This window comes from Leptodactylus fuscus, chromosome 3 (assembly GCF_031893055.1).
Source record: "Leptodactylus fuscus isolate aLepFus1 chromosome 3, aLepFus1.hap2, whole genome shotgun sequence".
NCBI lineage: Eukaryota > Metazoa > Chordata > Amphibia > Anura > Leptodactylidae > Leptodactylus > Leptodactylus fuscus.
This window is the reverse complement of record NC_134267.1, coordinates 27225867-27246044: the sequence shown is the minus strand read 5'-3', so window position 1 is coordinate 27246044 and position 20178 is coordinate 27225867. Positions and strand designations below refer to the sequence as shown.

At 48.5% G+C, this 20178-nt stretch overlaps 2 protein-coding genes across 3 annotated transcripts in view; both read right to left on the bottom strand.

Moving 5' to 3' along the window:
• Positions 1-8085: 8085 nt before the first annotated feature.
• On the bottom strand, positions 8086-10331 carry LOC142196564 (alpha-1,6-mannosyl-glycoprotein 2-beta-N-acetylglucosaminyltransferase-like). Its single transcript, XM_075266534.1, has one exon. The coding sequence runs from the start codon at positions 9782-9784 to the stop codon at positions 8519-8521; it is 1266 nt and encodes a 421-aa protein (XP_075122635.1). The 5' UTR covers positions 9785-10331; the 3' UTR covers positions 8086-8518.
• A 5407-nt stretch (positions 10332-15738) lies between these two features.
• RNF8 (ring finger protein 8) overlaps positions 15739-20178 on the bottom strand; it is a 10249-nt gene continuing 5809 nt past the window's right edge. The window contains exons 4-8 of one of the 2 annotated variants that reach the window (XM_075267351.1): positions 19124-19186; positions 18107-18196; positions 17907-18014; positions 17632-17836; positions 15739-16210 (exon numbers count right to left, since the gene is read on the bottom strand). In XM_075267351.1, coding sequence (XP_075123452.1) covers positions 15957-16210; positions 17632-17836; positions 17907-18014; positions 18107-18196; positions 19124-19186 — 720 coding nt within the window. In that variant the 3' untranslated portion in view covers positions 15739-15956. Of the gene's footprint in view, positions 16211-17624; positions 17837-17906; positions 18015-18106; positions 18197-19123; positions 19187-20178 lie in introns of both variants that reach the window. The other variant, XM_075267352.1, reaches the window with a different exon arrangement.

Below are 20178 nucleotides of genomic sequence, written 5' to 3'. Positions count from 1 at the left end.
GCAGAGATGGGGGGACAAGAAATATAAGCGGTTCAGTGCCACCGCCAACCTGCAGACGAAGTCGCGGGTAACTGCTAGTCCAAACATAAAAATTTTCACATTTATAATATTATTAGGATAGTAGCTGGTGTAATATGTGTATTATATTATTTACTAGAGGTCCGAACGCTGAGACCCCCACTGATCGGGACAATGGGGGACTTCTGTCCTCCTTTTTCCATTAATTTCATTGGGAGTGACAGGGATAGCCAAAGTACAGACCATAGCTATCTCCCTTCTCATGATCAGTGGGGGTCTGAGTGGTTGGGCCCCTACCCATCTGCATGTTATCTCCTATCCTATAGATTGGGGATATTTTCTTTTTCTGGGTAACACTTTTAGTAATTCTGACCCATCTTGTGCCAGCAGAACTAATTTATTAAGACTGGTATAAGAAATGACAGTCTTTATAAATTCTCCCCATTGTCAACACTGAGTTACAACCTAAATTCCCTATCAGTATGTATTTGGAGTGTGGAAGGGACCTGGAGTACCCGGAGGACACCCATGTAAACCCAGTGAGAACATACAAACTCTATGCAGGGCTTGTTCTTGGTCTGATAAGAAACCCGGACCCCAGCGCTGATTTCCCTATAATATACCAGTCAGAAAACACAGGATGTGAAAACAAAAGAACACATTTATTTTTAGAACATATAATAAACCATAAGTGCAAGGATGTTTGAGATGATATATTCAGCCAGGTGGGTCTGGAAGTCCAGGGGTGTTCTGTGTGTCTTACTCCGGTGCCTTGATGTATCAGCAGCAGAAAATTGTCCTCCATGATAATGCTGTCCAGGCCTGCACACACTTTGGGAGCCACCAGTCCAGTTCACCTTCAGGAGTCAGTTCTTGTTCCTTGGCTTCACTTGCAGCACTTATGGCACATGGTTGTGTGTTTATGATGTTCTGTTCCTCGTGTATAACAGGATAAGGCCAATCTTGGGATGTTATTGGGCCACTGATGTTTACTCCATTCTCCTTTATATCCTCCATCTCCTCCGCTTCTTCTTCCTCCTCCTCTATAATGAACGTGTCCAGATTAGGCCAACAGGAGACCTCTCGGTACTGAAATGGCCTGAATACTGGCTTGGCATTCCTCACCATCTGTATCCAGGCTTCATCTGGATAGTCTTCAGTATCGTCCATATTCATTTTTTTTTGCACTCGCACCAACTCTCCAATCTCTACAGCATCAACTGTAACCCTCAAAGGAATGTCAGCGCGGCGCCCCCTATATAGTGTGCATGATGTCATACTGTTCTGCAGAGCTAACAATCCACAACATTCCATGACAGCTGCAGATTTTTTTTCTTTGAACATTGTATCTTTATTAAAAATAAACATAAAACCAAAACATATCAGTTACATTGTATACAAAATAAGGAGTATGTGTCCAGGGTTTGGAAATGGAAGCATGTCAGTTATATCTAACACGCTGTACTCAATATGGATATTTGCTGACATTGCATCACATTTTTACTGAATATTTGTTTTTACGGGGTATTTATTAAAAATTAAGTTTTATTATTATTATTATTATTATTATTATTATGTTCATCAGTGCTGCGACTGTGTCACTTTTTTCAACCCTTTCCCGACATCCGCCGTAATAGTACGGCGCATGCCGGGTGTGTAACTGTGGCAACCGCCCGGGAGCCAGGCGACCGCCATAGCCGTCGGGTGTTTACTGCTTTACGCAGGGGCTATGAACATAACCATACTAAATGTCCAATGATTAAAAAGTGTATGAAAAGTTATATAATATTGCTCTATTACCAGAAACTCCTTCTTTTCTAGTTATCTTCTAGACCAATACTTGGTATTTCTGACCTTTATTTCCTTCCGCTATTGCCATTAGTTATGACTGTAACCGGGTTTCTCATGTAATGGACACACAGGACACCTTGCATTGTTTGGTGGGGCTGTTGCTGTCCCTTGGGGCGTGCATAGAGAGCTCCCACACATTGCACTTCCCCCTCACAGCTCCATATCAAGACTTACTGTTTGATCTGATGCCATTGCAGTAATGCCATCGGATCCAGCTTTAGAAACCCCACCTACCCCTCCACAGACCCGCTACCATTCCTCCGGTCCTATGACAAAGGGCAATGCCAACTGCAAACTGTTCAGCTCTGCTATGTCTGGTCACTTCTCTGAGCTGCCAGCTTTTCACTTGTACTTGGAGCAGAGGGGTAGTGGCAGGTCTGTGCAGGAGTGAGGTCTGGATGTAGCAGAGCTGAACAGAGAGGTGTTGGCATTGTACAATAGTGGTGGCCTGACACAGGACTCGTAGTGGGCTCACCTTTTCTTCTCTGGGCAATCGTTCTTCCAAAAGCCACTTCTGTCCAAGGAAACCATCAAGGACCAATGGACATTCGGCTGGGATTGGAACGCAGAGCACTGGGGTAGGGTTATTTTCCATGATGATGCCCCCTGCAGACTGTACAGGAGATCTACAAGAATGACTGTCCTGAGAAGGTGAGCATCACCCTGACATAGGAACCTAGACACCTCCGCTGTGGTCCCAGTGATCGGACATCAGACACATTGCAGACCATATGAACTGGGGCTAATAACCGCCAGGGCCGGTGCACTTATTTCACATGAACAGCCCCAGCAGAGGCATTATAGCGCTTATACCAGCTTATCACCTGTCCACAGGATTACTGGATGTCTGACCACTGAGACCACCACCGATCTCAAGAACTGGGTTCCTGTATCCCCCACATAAATGGATCTGCAGGCTGATACTGCTGAAGATAGCCGAGCAGTATACTCAGACTCTGACGGACAGAGAGAATGGAGGGGTAGTGTCTATATCTGACCTGCGACATCATTGATATGGCGGACACAGGACCCCTGTACTTGTGCTGGTGAAGGGTCCCTGCTATCAAACCTGCAAAGTGCAGACACAAGATAGGTGGTGAGCAGAAAATGGTCAGAAAAGAAAGAAATATTTAGTCTGCAAACATCTAAGGGGGGGAGGGGGTATCTGAAAATAGCCAGAGAAGTTACTCTATGTAGAATACCCTGGAAAGTCAAGCGCACCGCCTCTAGATTCTTTCCTGTAAGAGCTGTGGAGCTGGTTATCTACTGTAAGGGCTGTGTATGTGGGGAATAGTCACCTCAGGAGCTGGTTCTTTACAGTAAGAGCTGTGTATGTGGGGAATAGTCACCTCAGGAGCTGGTTCTATACTGTAAGAGCTGTGAAAGTAGGGAATAGTCACCTCAGGAGCTGGTTCTCTACTGTAAGAGCTGTGTATGTGGGGAATAGTCACCTCAGGAGCTGGTTCTATACTGTAAGAGCTGTGTATGTAGAGAATAGTTACCTCAGGAGCTGGTCCTCTACTGTAAGAGCTGTGTATGTGCGGAATAGTCACCTCAGGAGCTGGTTCTCTACTGTAAGAGCTGTGTATATGGGGAATAGTCACCTCAGGAGCTAGTTCTTTACTGTAAGGGCTGTGTATGTGGGGAATAGTCACCTCAGGAGCTGGTTCTCTACTGTAAGAGCTGTGTATGTGGGGAATAGTCACCTCAGGAGCTGGTTCTCTACTGTAAGGGCTGTGTATGTGGGGAATAGTCACCTCAGGAGCTGGTTCTATACTGTAAGAGCTGTGTATGTGGGGAATAGTCACCTGTGTATGTAGAGAATAGTTACCTCAGGAGCTGGTCCTCTACTGTAAGAGCTGTGTATGTGTGGAATAGTCACCTCAGGAGCTGGTTCTCTACTGTAAGAGCTGTGTATGTGGGGAATAGTCACCTCAGGAGCTGGTTCTCTACTGTAAGAGCTGTGTATGTGGGGAATAGTCACCTCAGGAGCTGGTTCTCTACTGTAAGAGCTGTGTATATGGGGAATAGTCACCTCAGGAGCTAGTTCTTTACTGTAAGGGCTGTGTATGTGGGGAATAGTCACCTCAGGAGCTGGTTCTATACTGTAAGAGCTGTGAAAGTAGGGAATAGTCACCTCAGGAGCTGGTTCTATACTGTAAGAGCTGTGTATGTGCGGAATAGTCACCTCAGGAGCTGGTTCTCTACTGTAAGGGCTGTGTATGTGGGGAATAGTCACCTCAGGAGCTGGTTCTTTACTGTAAGAGCTGTGTATGTGGGGAATAGTCACCTCAGGAGCTGGTCCTCTACTGTAAGAGCTGTGTATGTGCGGAATAGTCACCTCAGGAGCTGGTTCTCTACTGTAAGAGCTGTGTATGTGGGGAATAGTCACCTCAGGAGCTGGTTCTCTACTGTAATGGCTGTGTATGTGGGGAATAGTCACCTCAGGAGCTGGTTCTTTACTGTAAGAGCTGTGTATGTGGGGAATAGTCACCTCAGGAGCTGGTTCTCTACTGTAAGAGCTGTGTATGTGGGGAATAGTCACCTCAGGAGCTGGCTCTCTACTGTAAGAGCTGTGTATGTGGGGAATAGTCACCTCAGGAGCTGGTTCTATACTGTAAGAGCTGTGTATGTGGGGAATAGTCACCTCAGGAGCTGGTTCTCTACTGTAAGGGCTGTGTATGTGGGGAATAGTCACCTCAGGAGCTGGTTCTTTACTGTAAGAGCTGTGTATGTGGGGAATAGTCACCTCAGGAGCTGGTTCTCTACTGTAAGAGCTGTGTATATAGAGAATAGTTACCTCAGGAGCTGGTCCTCTACTGTAAGAGCTATGTATGTGCGGAATAGTCACCTCAGGAGCTGGTTCTCTACTGTAAGAGCTGTGTATGTGGGGAATAGTCACCTCAGGAGCTGGTTCTATACTGTAAGAGCTGTGAAAGTAGGGAATAGTCACCTCAGGAGCTGGTTCTATACTGTAAGAGCTGTGTATGTGGGGAATAGTCACCTCAGGAGCTGGTTCTCTACTGTAAGAGCTGTGTATGTGGGGAATAGTCACCTCAGGAGCTGGTTCTCCACTGTAAGAGCTGTGTATGTGGGGAATAGTCACCTCAGGAGCTGGTTCTTTACTGTAAGAGCTGTGTATATAGAGAATAGTTACCTCAGGAGCTGGTCCTCTACTGTAAGGGCTGTGTATGTGGGGAATAGTCACCTCAGGAGCTGGTCCTCTACTGTAAGAGCTGTGTATGTGGGGAATAGTCACCTCAGGAGCTGGTCCTCTACTGTAAGGGCTGTGTATGTGGGGAATAGTCACCTCAGGAGCTAGTTCTTTACTGTAAGAGCTGTGTATGTGGGGAATAGTCACCTCAGGAGCTGGTTTTCTACTGTAAGAGCTATGTATGTGGGGAATAGTCACCTCAGGAGCTGGTTCTTTACTGTAAGAGCTGTGTATGTGGGGAATAGTCACCTCAGGAGCTGGTTCTATACTGTAAGAGCTGTGTATGTGGGGAATAGTCACCTCAGGAGCTGGTTCTCTACTGTAAGGGCTGTGTATGTGGGGAATAGTCACCTCAGGAGCTGGTTCTTTACTGTAAGAGCTGTGTATGTGGGGAATAGTCACCTCAGGAGCTGGTTCTCTACTGTAAGAACTGTGTATGTGGGGAATAGTCACCTCAGGAGCTGGTTCTCCACTGTAAGAGCTGTGTATGTGGGGAATAGTCACCTCAGGAGCTGGTTCTTTACTGTAAGAGCTGTGTATATAGAGAATAGTTACCTCAGGAGCTGGTCCTCTACTGTAAGGGCTGTGTATGTGGGGAATAGTCACCTCAGGAGCTAGTTCTATACTGTAAGGGCTGTGTATGTGGGGAATAGTCACCTCAGGAGCTGGTTCTCTACTGTAAGGGCTGTGTATGTGGGGAATAGTCACCTCAGGAGCTGGTTCTATACTGTAAGGGCTGTGTATGTGGGGAATAGTCACCTCAGGAGCTGGTTCTCTACTGTAAGGGCTGTGTATGTGGGAGGTAGTCACCTCAGGCGTTGTTTGGCAGAGTCTCTGTTTGGATCTCTGGTCTCAGTGACTTCTGGCGCACACAGTTGCTTGTCAGGCACTCAGTGATGAGCAGACAGGTAGGTATATAGTATGTGTTATTTTAAGCCTATGCAGGAAAAATATGAACTGAACTCCCCAAAGCTACGTGTTTATTTACCAGAAAATAACACCGATGGAATTCCATAACGTTCTTGTTATCTTCGTCCCTTCCCCTTCATCCTCTCCTCTGACAGCTCTGTCTTAAGTACTAAGCAATAATTTGAGCCATTTCCCCCAGACATGAATGACAATGCAGTAGCGTCAATGACCACCAGGGGGCATATCATTGTTTACCATGTAAAGGATTAGCAGCACCACAGCGCCATCCTGTGGCTGCAGCAGTGATTTGCTGAAACACCTCAATAATAACCATCACTTCTTGTAATACAGTCCGGGATGTGATCCGTATTTATCATGTGACTACATACAAGATGTCCTGCTCAGTCACAGCCGTCAGTTATACCCTCTACAAAATATCTGTAGCTGCTCAGCACATGAATATAATGCTAGGATAGTAAAGACTGACAGCAAGACTGTAGAAACATGCTCTAGGCCCTCTGTATTAAGCAGGGCAGTAATATGACAGGGGAAGGGGGGGGGGGAATTGGGTGATTTGTACCTCTGCACTCTCTGTACGTATTAACCATATCACACCTGAGTACGCAGACGGCACCCATTACCCACTTGGGAGGAAGAGACTGTATTCACACAGGAAACACCTGCCAGCTCTGTAACCCACAACATGAAGAGACGAAAGTCCCTGCACCTCCCCAGGGGGACAGATCCTGCATAAATACTGTACCAAAAACATGTCTGCCCAGAACGCTGCCGATACAGACAGGACGAGAAATATTCACAGGACACGAGGTCATCCAAATATTAAAATTTATATCTTTCCTTCAATTGAGATATATTAATTATAACATTAATTCACAAGGATGGAGGCACGAGGCACACAGACCGCCACGCCTCACGGCCTCGGCTACTAGTCGGCGATATTTGGTATGTACAATACATATGTAACATCAGTAACAGAAATGATATGACTGAGGCGCGAGGCACACTAAGCTTCATACCTCACGGCCTCAGCTACTGTACTTATAGGCGACATTTGGTATGTGCAGTATATAAGCAGCATCAGTAACACCAATGATATGACCGAGGCGCGAGGCACACAGGGCTTCATATCTCAATGACATCAGGACTTCCTACTTTACTGGCAGGCAGGATTCAGCATCAGCAGTGCTGACAAGATGGAGGCACGAGACACACAGGGCGTCATGCCTCACTGATCTCACCATAATACAATGGAGGCATGAGGCACCGACAAGTGGCATGTGCAGTTAACATATGTTCTATCATCTCATCAAACACTGATGACATGAAAGAGGCACGAGGCACCAAGTAACGTGTCCTCAGCATGTACTAAGTGGTCAGTATCTGATATATGCTGGTCACACGTAGCCTGCCATCACTGACATGACTGAGGTACGAGGCACACTGTACCCCATGCCTCGGTGGTATCACTGGCACCTGATATAACAGCATTTGGTATGTGCAGATAATCTTCATGAACCGGACTGAGGTACACAGCGCCTGATGCCTCAACAATGGCTAATAAACAGTCAGCAGTTGGTATATATAATTATTATTGAACCTGAAAAATAGGCACCAGTGACTGAGGCACGAGGCACACCGTACCCCACACCTCAGTGTCACCAGCGCTCAGTAAACAGTTAAGATGTGCAGTTATTATTCTTCCATAATAGGAACCACCGACACGAGCGAGGCACAAGGCACTCTGTGCCCCAAACCTCAGCAGTGTCACCGGCTGCCAGTAAACAGTTAACATTTGGTATGTGCAGATGGAGGCACGAGGCACACGACGGACTCGCTTCAGGCAGGCTTTAATGACATCACCTCCACCTTCAGATTGCCATGGTACAGTCTGCCCCACCTGTAAACGAAGCTGCAGGCTGGCAGGGAATGCTGGGAAACTGGTGGAGCGGAATGTGTTGCAGCTTTGGTCACATAAGTCGGGGACACTTCACTTTCTGCCTGCAGAGGACTCAGGTCACGGCCAGAACCTGCCCTACTGTGACGTGCGCCCCCAACTGACGGGTGACATCGGACGTAAGCAGGTGGTGACCCCTCCCCCAATACGTCATTGCTATAAAGTCATCATGGCACCCTGACAACTCCCAGGAGGTCCTGCCAGGCCTCTGGCGGCATCCACTACGGTAATGAGGGGTACCTCGCTCTTTGGTCACACAGCGTGGCGCCGCCATAACGAAAAGTCACAAAGTCACAGAAATTACAACAAGAATCATTTACATTGTACGCAGAAGAAACTAAGATGGAGGCTCTGGGCATAGTCGATAAGGCACTTGGTAGCCACTCAGGGAACAAGCGGCAAACTCCTGGCACGGGGCAATGAGCAGCCCTATTGGTGTCCACATGGCGACCAGATCACCACCGGGCCAAAAACCAATCCCTGAGTAACTGGAGGAAAGTTCTTTTGGTTGTAGCAAGGAATGAAGAGCATGAACATGAGGTGTTGGCACTTTAAAGCCTGGCATAAGACTGGCACAGAGTGTGGTCTCTAATGTCTCCCCAGCCGCCGTTCTTCATGGGCGGGGGGTTGCGCACTTCCTGTTGTCGGCTGGTTATGGTGATGGCCTTTGGGAAGATATGGCCGCTAAGTTCACGCACTTTGGCTCGCAGAGACTGAGAGGTGGCATCGATATTGGAGCAGGGTCCAGTGCGCCCGCACATGCCGTCTTCTTCAGCTTTGGCAGGGAGTGTCAGCACTCTGGGCAGGCGGGCAGACAGCACCTTGAGCGGATGTGCCAGGCAGGCAGCAGAGATGTGCTGTATGCTCCAGTCCCAGTTGTAGTCGTCGTAGGTGCAGAACTCTGCCAGGCAGCCCATCAGCTGGTAGTAAGTCTCCCTGGATATAGCGATGGCAGCGCGGTGCCGCGTAGCCACAAAGCCGCTGACTTCCATGTGCTGCGGGTCAGGTGAGGGCTCCGGGATACTGGTGCCACCCAGGCTCAGCATATGGCAGCCTTCTTCCTGGCATTGTTTCTGCATGAGCCTCAAGATGTGGAGCCAGTCCGGGAGCAGATAGTTACCCTCCTCCAGGAAGAGGATATGCCCGCTGTGCCCGCTCACCTCCCGCACCCTCTCCCATATGAAGTGCAGCTTCCACCACCAGTGGTGCTTGTAATGGGTGAAGGCAGCCTCCCGGTAGTGGCCGTGGCTGTCCGGGTATTCCGCGTTGGTGCAGCGCCTCAGAAGGGCCGACTCCTTGGGCATATCCCGTGGGCAGTCAGCAGGGTCGCTGCCAGGAAACTCATCTGGATAGAAGCTCAGACTGTATGGGAAATAGATTGGCAGCACCCGGCAGAAGTCTATGGCTTTCATGGCTTCAGCGGCCTCCTGGCACGGCTGCTCCATGCTCAGCACCAGCAGTAGGCGGCCGGTGGCTCCCGGTCCAGCGCTCTGCAGAGACTCAGCCAGCAACTGCAGCCGGGACCCGCTGCCCGGCCCACCCCGGACCTGCACCACCACCACCAGCTCCGGGCGACTAGGAAACAGTTCTGCGTTGCGGATTGGCTGCCGGAGGTTGTTGCGGTAAGCTGCCAGTCTCATCTGTAGCGAGGAGCCCTGCGGCAGCTCAAAGCCATAGGGGTCTTTCTTCTCATTGGGCAGCTCTGCGGGTAGAGGGTCCTCTAGGGTGGGCGATGTGAGCAGCAGCCAGGTGCAGAATGCCATCCCCATAAACAGCAGCAGGGCGGCGATCTTCTTCTTGTGTAGTGTCAGCCGCATGGTGAGAGCTGGGCGCCAACGGGGGGGTAGGGGAGTGCTACACTGAGCCCTCTGCCAAAAGACACCTGGTGTGCCCCTCTACTACCTCACCCGACCCCTCATCACCCACTATATACCCCCTGTATCCTACTATATTACCTTGTACCCTACAGAATCTAATATAACCCCGTATCCTGTAAACCTACTACAGTATATAACCCTTGTATCCTACTATATACCCCCGTCTCCTATAAACCTACTACAGTATATACCCCTGTCTCCTATAAACCTACCACAGTATATACTCTGTTATCCTATAAACCTACCACAGTATATACTCCAGTATCCTATAATCTTACCACACTATATACCCCTTGTATCCTACTATATACCCCCGTATCCTATAAACCTACCACAGTATATACCCCTTGTATCCTACTATACACCTCCGTATCCTATAATCTTACCACAGTATATACCCCCGTATCCTATAATCTTACCACAGTATATACCCCCGTATCCTATAATCTTACCACAGTATATACCCCGGTATCCTATATACCCCCAGTATCTTATAGAGCCTACTATATACCTCTATATCCTATAAACCTCCCACATTATATACCCCCTCTACCCACCTCATACTGTATAGAGCCCACTATGTACCTACCCCCAGTCAGCTCCCTCTTGCTGCACTACCTGCCCCCTCTCCAGGCTCCTCGGCCCTCGCCCTCCGCAGCCCCGGGCTCCGCGCTCCTCCAGGTACCGAACACCTGAACTGTCTGACCGGACTTTACCCGGCCATGGGGTGCGTGACGTCACATCCTGCCAACCAATCAGACAGCACTGACGACGCACTGCGCTGTAGGACCGCCCACAGGGGAGGGTCACACATAAACTTTCCACCAATAGAGAGGGAGGCGAAAGACGGGACGGCCACGTTTACTAAGGGCAACTCTGCCAGGACTTCTGAAGGCGCCGGGAAATAAGGGGTTAATAAAGGGGACACACAGCAAACATAATACATAGTGAGAAGAGTAGACAGGGTAATGGGGTATTGGGTGGTGCTGACATGTGTGACCCTAGTGTTAGTACATACAGTTGTGGATATGTGGAATTATTACATAGGAGTAGCCACCATGACTACAAGTGCCATCATCTTACATGGTGTCATGTATAATACTGGACCGCGGAGTGACAGCCCTGACTATGATCACCATCATCATCGCCCCTATGGTGTCTGACAGGACATGAAGCACCTGGTGACACATCCTGTGTAATGATGGGTGTGATGGTTCCCTCAGAGGGTCACCCCCTGGATAATTATATACGGCATGGCGGTATAATTACAGTTATTAGGGGAGGAGGGCCGGGACCGGAAGCTCGATGATTATAACCCAGAATATCCACAGCAGCAGAGATTATATCAAACCTTATTCAGACACCGCAGAAAAACACAGCGCTATAACCTTCTGTCCCCAGAATCGGCTCCTGTCCTGGTGAATCTTCCTCGGGGTGATGTGAAGATGATCTATGGGGGTGATGACAATAGTATGGGGAACACTGGACAATTGGGTGGAGGCTCTAGGATCCAAGAAAGGGTTCTAGTATTTGTCAGATGGGAGGAGACTGACCGATGCAGTAAGCAGTAGTGGACATGCTCGGTGCCCACTGGTCAATGTAGGATATGTCCTGACCATACCCATGATCCTAGACCAGGACATCACTGCAGATGAAGGTGACGGTGTCCAGCTGTCAATGGCAGGACATGTAATGGGCGCCATGACACCGAATCTCCTTCTCTTGTAAAGTGTCTGGAAATGGTGCAAGCAGAACCGGGGTATAATAACAGCACCCCCTTGGTCTGGATGGTGGACAAGGAAATTGTGAGAACTGCTTGTCGGAGGATCAAACAATCTTCTGTACTGGTGATCTGTCTGGGCCGTGTTGTTCACCACGTGTGTCCTCACGTAACCACTGCCCCAATACCTCCTAGATCAGAACACAATAGATGGCGGCAATTCATCAAAGACAACCATCCTACTTCTCTCAGTACACTGATGCATCATTGGGACATGTCTAGCAGTCAGTGATCTCTCACCAAGAGATACACTACCCAAAAGTAGCCTCTGAGAACATTTTCATAGGGCAGTAAACGAAGTGCTTAAATGACAGCACTTAGCCCTGTATTTCTCCATAACTGAGCAGATTTATTATTTAGGACACTGGGAAAGCTGGGTGGCAATGTCTGTGACTGCGGTGCTGGCTCCCTGCTCGCCCCGGTGCGCTTTACACCCTTCAGTCAGAGCAGTTTCAGTGGAGGTGGCTCATCTCAGCACATAACACCCTCTGACAGCCACATTAGAAGGGCTGGGCCCCTCCCCAATAAAGAGGGCCCAGAGTGACAGGTTAGGACACAGGATAAGGCTACAATGACAGTAGTGACACCTTGTATGTGCCGTCACCTGGCGTGATGAGATCAGACACTCCCCGGGTGTGAGGCAGGAGCCGGCGACGGTCACCTCAACATATAGAATCGCACAAGAACGAATGAGTAAAAGTCCTTTAATCCGGCATCAATGGAACCTGGTGCTGGAATACCAGAGGCCGGTCTATAGGACTCACAGCGAAGGGGGAGGACCTGGGGGGTTTACTTTACTTTAAAGGATGGAAACAGAACAATCAACTCTCCCCACCCCCGGTCACATCTATATAAACTTAGAAAAGTTGCTGAAGGGAAATCCCAAAATAACTAAAGTACGAGCAGTGAATCGACTGCCGCCCCATCACTTCCCCCTCTGATACTTGAGTCATATCTGGAGCTGTATTCAGAATTCTGAAAGGCAAAACCTGCAGATTAGTTCATCCTCGGCTTCCTGTTTCATGAATAGAATTCCAAAACTGCACTTGAGACTGGCACACATATAATATGAGCAGAGAGGGAGGCTAGGGGTTAAAACTTCAGGTCCTGTGGACGCAGTGTCATGGCAGCCATCAGAAGTGGTCAGTCAGTGTCTGCATCATGTGTAGGGCAACAAGATAATAGACATTATTGAAGGGGCTTATGGATGCTGGTGCCAAACAGCACCCCTCCTAATTCCCTGGTTATGTGTGGTATTACACCTCTGCCCTACTCACTTTAATGCAGATGAAGCTGTAAGTCCAGAGAGAACCTGTGGGCTAGGGTGGCGCTGTTGCTGAAAGAGAGCAGTAACATTTTTCCAATCCTGTACACTCCCTTTAAGGGAGCATTCACACGGAGTAAAGTGGCACGCTATTTGGCGCGTTTGCGCCGCGTGTTTGACGGTGCGTGTTTGCGGTCGCGTTAACGCCGCTTTGCGCGGCGTAAACGCGACCGCAAACACGCACAGTCAAACACGTGGCGCAAACGCGCCAAATAGCGTGCCACTTTACTCCGTGTGAATGCTCCCTTAAGAGTTCCCACATGTGGACAGCTCGGCTGCTAATATGCTGTACCGTCGCGTATTCTACAGGATAGGCTGCAGCTCGTTGTGCTGAGAAGGTTCCTGGGTTGTCTTATCTGATGAGCAATTTCCTTCCTGATTTTAAGGATTTTCTCAAAACTCTGCAGAATTTTATAACATTTCAAGAAAGTGAAAACACTTTCTACAGTTTTAGGACAGTCCCCTCCCCCATCGTAAGACACATACAAACAAAGGACTGGTGAGGAGTTCAGCTCTGGAGGGTGAGGAGGCTTCTGTATCGAGGAGGATCACTGACTTTGGTCACCTGGGTGTTAATGGGACATTTTGTATCTGGACTCCTGGTGGTCGGCAGTACAGACAGTGTCTGGTCCCCCTGCTGGTCGGCGGTATAGTCAGCGTCTGGTCCCCCTGGTGGTCGGCGGTATAGTCAGCGTCTGGTCCCCCTGGTGGTCGGCGGTATAGTCAGCGTCTGGTCCCCCTGGTGGTCAGCGGTACAGTCAGCGTCTGGTCTCCCTGGTAGTCAGCAGTACAGTCACCGCCTGGTCCTCCTAGTGGTCGGCGGTACAGTCAGCGTCTGGTCCCCCTGGTGGTCAGCAGTACAGTCACCGCCTGATCCTCCTAGTGGTGGGCAGTACAGTCACCGCCTGGTGCCCCTGGTGGTTGGCAGTACAGTCACCGCCTGGTGCCCCTGGTGGTTGGCAGTACAGTCACCGCCTGGTCCCCCTGGTGGTCAGCAGTACAGTCACCGCCGGGTCTCCCTAGTGGTCAGCAGTACAGTCACCGCCTGGTTCCCCTGGTGGTCAGTGGTACAGTCACCGCCTGGTGCACTGGTGGTCGGCAGTACAGTGGTCTCCTGGCCTATAAGACGATGATGAGGGGGCCCCTTCATCCCCAATTTCCACTATAGTTCACAGACACATTGGTGTTCACATTACAATTGAAACCCCCAGGCCCCTGTGCATCTAATGACCCTAACCAACACCTCCATAGGGGCCCCATAGTGAGTGAGGTCCAGGGGTTATATGTATATGGCCCTTACAACACGTCTGAATCCATCTCTGGTAAAGTACCGCACATGTCTTTTCAGGTGTGTTCAGCACAGTCAGGGTTAATCATGGACCCATAGAACCAGTAGAGCGAGATGAGTGAGGTGACCGTGACCACAATGGGGGTGGAGATGTTGTCACAAGGGTGCGAAACTGGTGTCTTCTTACTGACCTAAAAACTGCAAGACAACAAAGGACGGATGGACGGGAGAGATGAACGTCTTAAAGGGCCGTTTCAGAAAATATAACTAAAATATTTCTGAATCCTTCACCACTTATAGGGCAGGAAAAGGCCTGGGGGTGTCATTACATCTAAGGGACCCGACACCACTGGTCCCCTCTGCCCACAGATGAACATGGCCCCCTACCTCATCCTGAAGGACACACCAGTGTATGAGAATCATCTGTGAACAAGCAGAGCTGAAGTGTAAAGCATGGGGGAAAGACAGACCTACAGCTACACAGCTAAGATGCCGCCGCCACCACTTACAGTGACTTGTTTGAGTTTTTTTTGTCTCCACCTTCAGCATTATACAAGTCTCCACTGACCTGAAGGGGCCAAGAGGGGGTTCTGGTATTTGTCAGATGGGAGGAGACTGACCTAAGCAGTAATGGGCATGCTCGGTGCCCACTGGTCAATGTATGATATATCCTGACCATACCCATGATCCAAGATGGAGTGTGCACCTCCTTACAACACACCGGCACCCCCAGGACTAGGGTGAGGGGTCCTGACCTTCTATAGATTGCTACTCTGCAGTCACTCAGGACTGACCACGTTCTAATACAAGGCCGGCTACACACAGACAGATTTGGACCAGATATGGCGACTGTACCCTGAGCCAGGACCTCCAGCACTGTCACCTATAAAGCGGAGAGCCCCCACCCCCTCTACTGTATTCAGCACATACTCCTAGCATCATAGGTGACCATACTGGGAGTCTGGGTACCGGCCAAGGGTTCAGTCTAGCACATCTAGTTCGCATCTCCAGGACCAAACCCGTCTAAGACTGATGTGCAATCCGCCGCTGTCATGGTTTGCTGGTACCTGTAGTTCACCAGAAGCTGCAGAGCCACAGATGATATACTCCAGGGTATCCTGCACTCACCGGTCTCATGGGAGGGGGGGGGGGGGGGGGTTAGTGGAGCGGGTGCTGGATATCCCCCTCTAGGACACTTTAAACAACCTGTAAGACACCCCCCTCAACGGACAGGGTGTCGGTCACAAAGTCGCACCTCACTCCCCATCCTTTACAGTTTGTATGATCCCCCAACCTGTGGGGGGCGCTGTACAGTTACGCCCGGGTTCCCCCTACAGATTACAGCTGATCACTGTGGATCCTGTGATCGGTCCAACATGACACCGGTCATGATGTTTCTTGCTTCTGCCAGCTCCTCCGTTGCAGATACCAGAATTCTTTCTGATTGATCAGGGGCGATGCTGCCAAGATGGCTGAAGACCCCACAACTCTCTACTGAACAAGAATTATCTTTATATTAACAGAACAAAATGCAGACAACAATCCATGGAGCCAACGTGGTCCGATCTGTACACAACATGATACAAAATAATAACTGTCCCCCATAACAGAGCGCCGCGCTACTCAGCTCCGCCTACCACAAACAATCCGGGTCTTATGGCGTCCAAGGGCTACAAAGGTTTAATGCTCCTGAGTCCGCGGCACCGACCGGGAGAAGCGATCACATGAAAAAGAAAATGTAATCGTCGTCATCGCTGTCGTCGTCACCAGACAAGTCCCACTGATCGTCCATGTCCGGCTCTTCAGAGGCGTCGCTGTGGGACTCCTCGCTGTCAGATGCAATGTCCTCCTCCACCTCCAGGGGGTAGTCAATGTCCTCGCTGCTGGACAGGACTGACAATTCAGAGGGTAAGGAGCTGTCCTCACTGTCTGAGGGGACCAGGATGGGCTTTGGGAGCTCCTCCGCTACAAGATCTGGGAACGAGACATTAAGACTGGATTATACACACTACAGATCAATAGCGGCTCCGCCCTGCACACTTAAAGGGATATTCTGACCACAGACATGGGTGACATCTCCTAAATGATGAGCGAGCGGTCACCTCACTGTACAAACTATGACAAAGAAAATGGATCTTCTAATCACAACCTGGTGTGTTTGTGTGAATATATATATATATATATATATATATATATATATTCTCATCAGCAACTGTACTACCTCTGCTTGCTGTCAGGGAATCAGAGGATTCTAGTTTGCCGTGAGGAATGTGGTCAGCGGTGACATCACTGAGAATACAGCCTATACTAGAGATCAGCGGTGACATCACTGAGAATACAGCCTATCCCTATACTAGAGATCAGCGGTGACATCACTGAGAATACAGCCTATCCCTATACTAGAGATCAGCGGTGACATCACTGAGAATACAGCCTATCCCTATACTAGAGATCAGCGGTGACATCACTGAGAATACAGCCTATCCATATACTAGAGATCAGCGGTGACATCACTGAGAATACAGCCTATCCATATACTAGAGGTCAGCGGTGACATCACTGAGAATACAGCCTATCCCTATACTAGAGATCAGCGGTGACATCACTGAGAATACAGCCTATCCCTATACTAGAGATCAGCGGTGACATCACTGAGAATACAGCCTATCCCTATACTAGAGATCAGCGGTGACATCACTGAGAATACAGCCTATGTATATACTAGAGATCAGCGGTGACATCACTGAGAATACAGCCTATCCATATACTAGAGATCAGCGGTGACATCACTGAGAATACAGCCTATCCCTATACTAGAGATCAGCGGTGACATCACTAAGAATACAGCCTATCCCTATACTAGAGATCAGCGGTGACATCACTGAGAATACAGCCTATCCCTATACTAGAGATCAGCGGTGACATCACTGAGAATACAGCCTATCCCTATACTAGAGATCAGCGGTGACATCACTGAGAATACAGCCTATGTATATACTAGAGATCAGCGGTGACATCACTGAGAATACAGCCTATGTATATACTAGAGATCAGCGGTGACATCACTGAGAATACAGCCTATCCCTATACTAGAGATCAGCGGTGACATCACTGAGAATACAGCCTATCCCTATACTAGAGATCAGCGGTGACATCACTGAGAATACAGCCTATCCCTATACTAGAGATCAGCGGTGACATCACTGAGAATACAGCCTATCCATATACTAGAGATCAGCGGTGACATCACTGAGAATACAGCCTATCCATATACTAGAGATCAGCGGTAACATCACTGAGAATACAGCCTATCCCTATACTAGAGATCAGCGGTGCCATCACTGAGAATACAGCCTATCCATATACTAAACAGCAATGGGTCACCCACCTCTCACCTTTACGCTCCAGTATAAGAGCCAGACGACGGTCTTTCATTTCGGTGCTCAGCTTGTCCACCATGCGGTCAATACAGTTGTCTAGGACAAGGGAACGTGTTTGGGACTTTATTTCCTGACGGCAGATGGGACACTCTTCCTTCCTCTTTCTCCATGACTGGATGCAGAAGGAGCAGAAGCTGTGGGCGCAGTTCAGGGTCACAGCCTGTGGGGGCAATAAACACTTAGTAATAAACCTTTCCTTCCATGCCAGCAGGTGGGGAATCGGTCCTCACCTCTATGAAGTGCTCGGAGCAGATAATACACTGCAGCTCATTGTCCAGGACATCGTTCATGTGGTTGAGAACCTCCTCCTTCTGCGCTTCCACTTTCTTCTTCTCATCCTGTAAAATGCAGAAAACCCACATCATACAATCTAAGTACTACAACCCCCAGCAGAGCAACCCACTAGTAACACGGGCACACAATACCGCACCCTGGTTTCCTGCAGTTCTTTGTTTTTAGCTTGAATGATCCTTTCAAAGTCTCGGTGACTGCGATTCAGATCGTCCATAAGTAGTGAATGCTGAGAAGACATCAAGATGGATCCGAATGTAAACCCTTGTAATATGCCATATCAGTATAAAGTCCAGAGCCTTCTATCATCACTGCACCCTCATACAATATTACTATATAGAGCCCAGAGCTCTGCCTTTATTATCACTGCACCCTCATACAATATTATTATATAGAGTCCAGACCTTTGCCTATATTATCACTGCACCCTCATATAATATTATTATATAGAGCCCAGAGCTCCGCCTTCTATTATCACTGCACCCTCATACAATATTACTATATAGAGCCCAGAGCTCCGCCTTCTATTATCACTACATCCTCATACGATATTACTATATAGAGCCCGGAGCTCCGCCTTCTATTAGCACTGCACCCGCATACAATATTATATAGAGCCCAGAGCTCCGCCTTCTATTATCACTGCACCCTCATACAATATTACTATATAGAGCCCAGAGCTCCGCCTTCTATTATCACTACATCCTCATACGATATTACTATATAGAGCCCGGAGCTCCGCCTTCTATTAGCACTGCACCCGCATACAATATTATATAGAGCCCAGAGCTCCGCCTTCTATTATCACTGCCGTGGACTGCGCAGCAAGATCAAGCAGGAGACTTATTTTTTTCAGTATCCTACTGCAATCTCTGCCTCCCATTGTTTTCAGTCAGGACAAAATCTAGCACGGATTTTGGGGTGGAATCTGTGCGAGTATATCCTTACAGCTATAGAGCATAAATATATACATCCCCTCTATATTGTATATGTATGTGGTGTCCTTACAGCTATAGAGCATACATATATACATCCCCTCTATATTGTATATGTATCTGGTGTCCTTACAGCTACAGAGCATACATATATACATCCCCTCTATATTGTATATGTACGTGGTGTTCTCGCATATATAGATTATACATATATAAGTCACCTCTTTCAGTGCTTGTGCCAACTGCTCCTTCAGACGCTCCTCTTGTACTTGTGATGAACCGCCCTGCGACCAAAAAGAGACATTTCTGTCATCACAGATCCTGGAACAGGGGGCACATGGATATTATCTATATACTCTCCTTGCCGTCTTACCTGGCACCTGTATCCTCAGTATAGTCGAGTGTCAGGGCTGAATATCGCCCTCTAGACTTAGCGCCAACAACACCACACGGTCTCGTTCTAAATAACTAGAGATTTTTCAGCGGTCCGAGGGCGACTACTAAAATAGTGGTGGTGGTTTCTACGACACATACGGCTCTGTTTATACTATAGATATAAGTGATGGGGGGGAACCAAGACAAAAGTCTGCACTGGGGTGGACCTTAATAAGCTGAAATCAGAAGGCATGGTACGAATGGGAAGAAGGAGCTTTATTCACTAAACTTATTTTTATGCTTCCACTTAAAGCTGTGACCAGCGTTTCTCCCGCTAAGCTCCTATTAAAGGGATATTCAGGGACTTTTTTTTCTCCTTCAGATAGACCATCAGGTGAAGATCTGTGGAGAGTTAACACTTAGGACCCCCAGGGAGCAGGTGATTGAAGCGCTACTTCCACTCCATGGGCCCTGTGATATTATGTTCATCAGTCACATGACCTGGCCATAGCTCTGTCCCATTCAAATAAATAAGCTGAGCTGCAATACCAAGCACAGCCACTGTACAAATAAATGGCACTGTGCTTGGCAAGTGCGGCAAAGTCTGCAGTGCTTACCCAAATGCTGCTGCCACTTCAGTCTGGGGCTTGGGATCTTTATTTGATGATCTATCTTGAGTTTAGGTCCACAATAACTTAACCAATAATTTATGCTGAGGCCCCACATTGCAGAAACGCAGATTTTTTGTTGCAGATTTTTGAGCCAAAATCTGGAGTGCCATGAAAAGGAACAAAAGATGTAAAGGAAGCTCTTAGACGTTGCTCTTCCGGTAAATCCACTCCTGATTTTGCAAAATCTGCAACAAAAAAATGCTGCGTTTCTGCAATGTGGGGCCTCAGCC

Excerpts from the sequence above, each read along its gene's own strand:
- LOC142196564 (XM_075266534.1), bottom strand. The coding sequence starts at position 9,784 with ATGCGGCTGACACTACACAAGAAGAAGATCGCCGCCCTGCTGCTGTTT.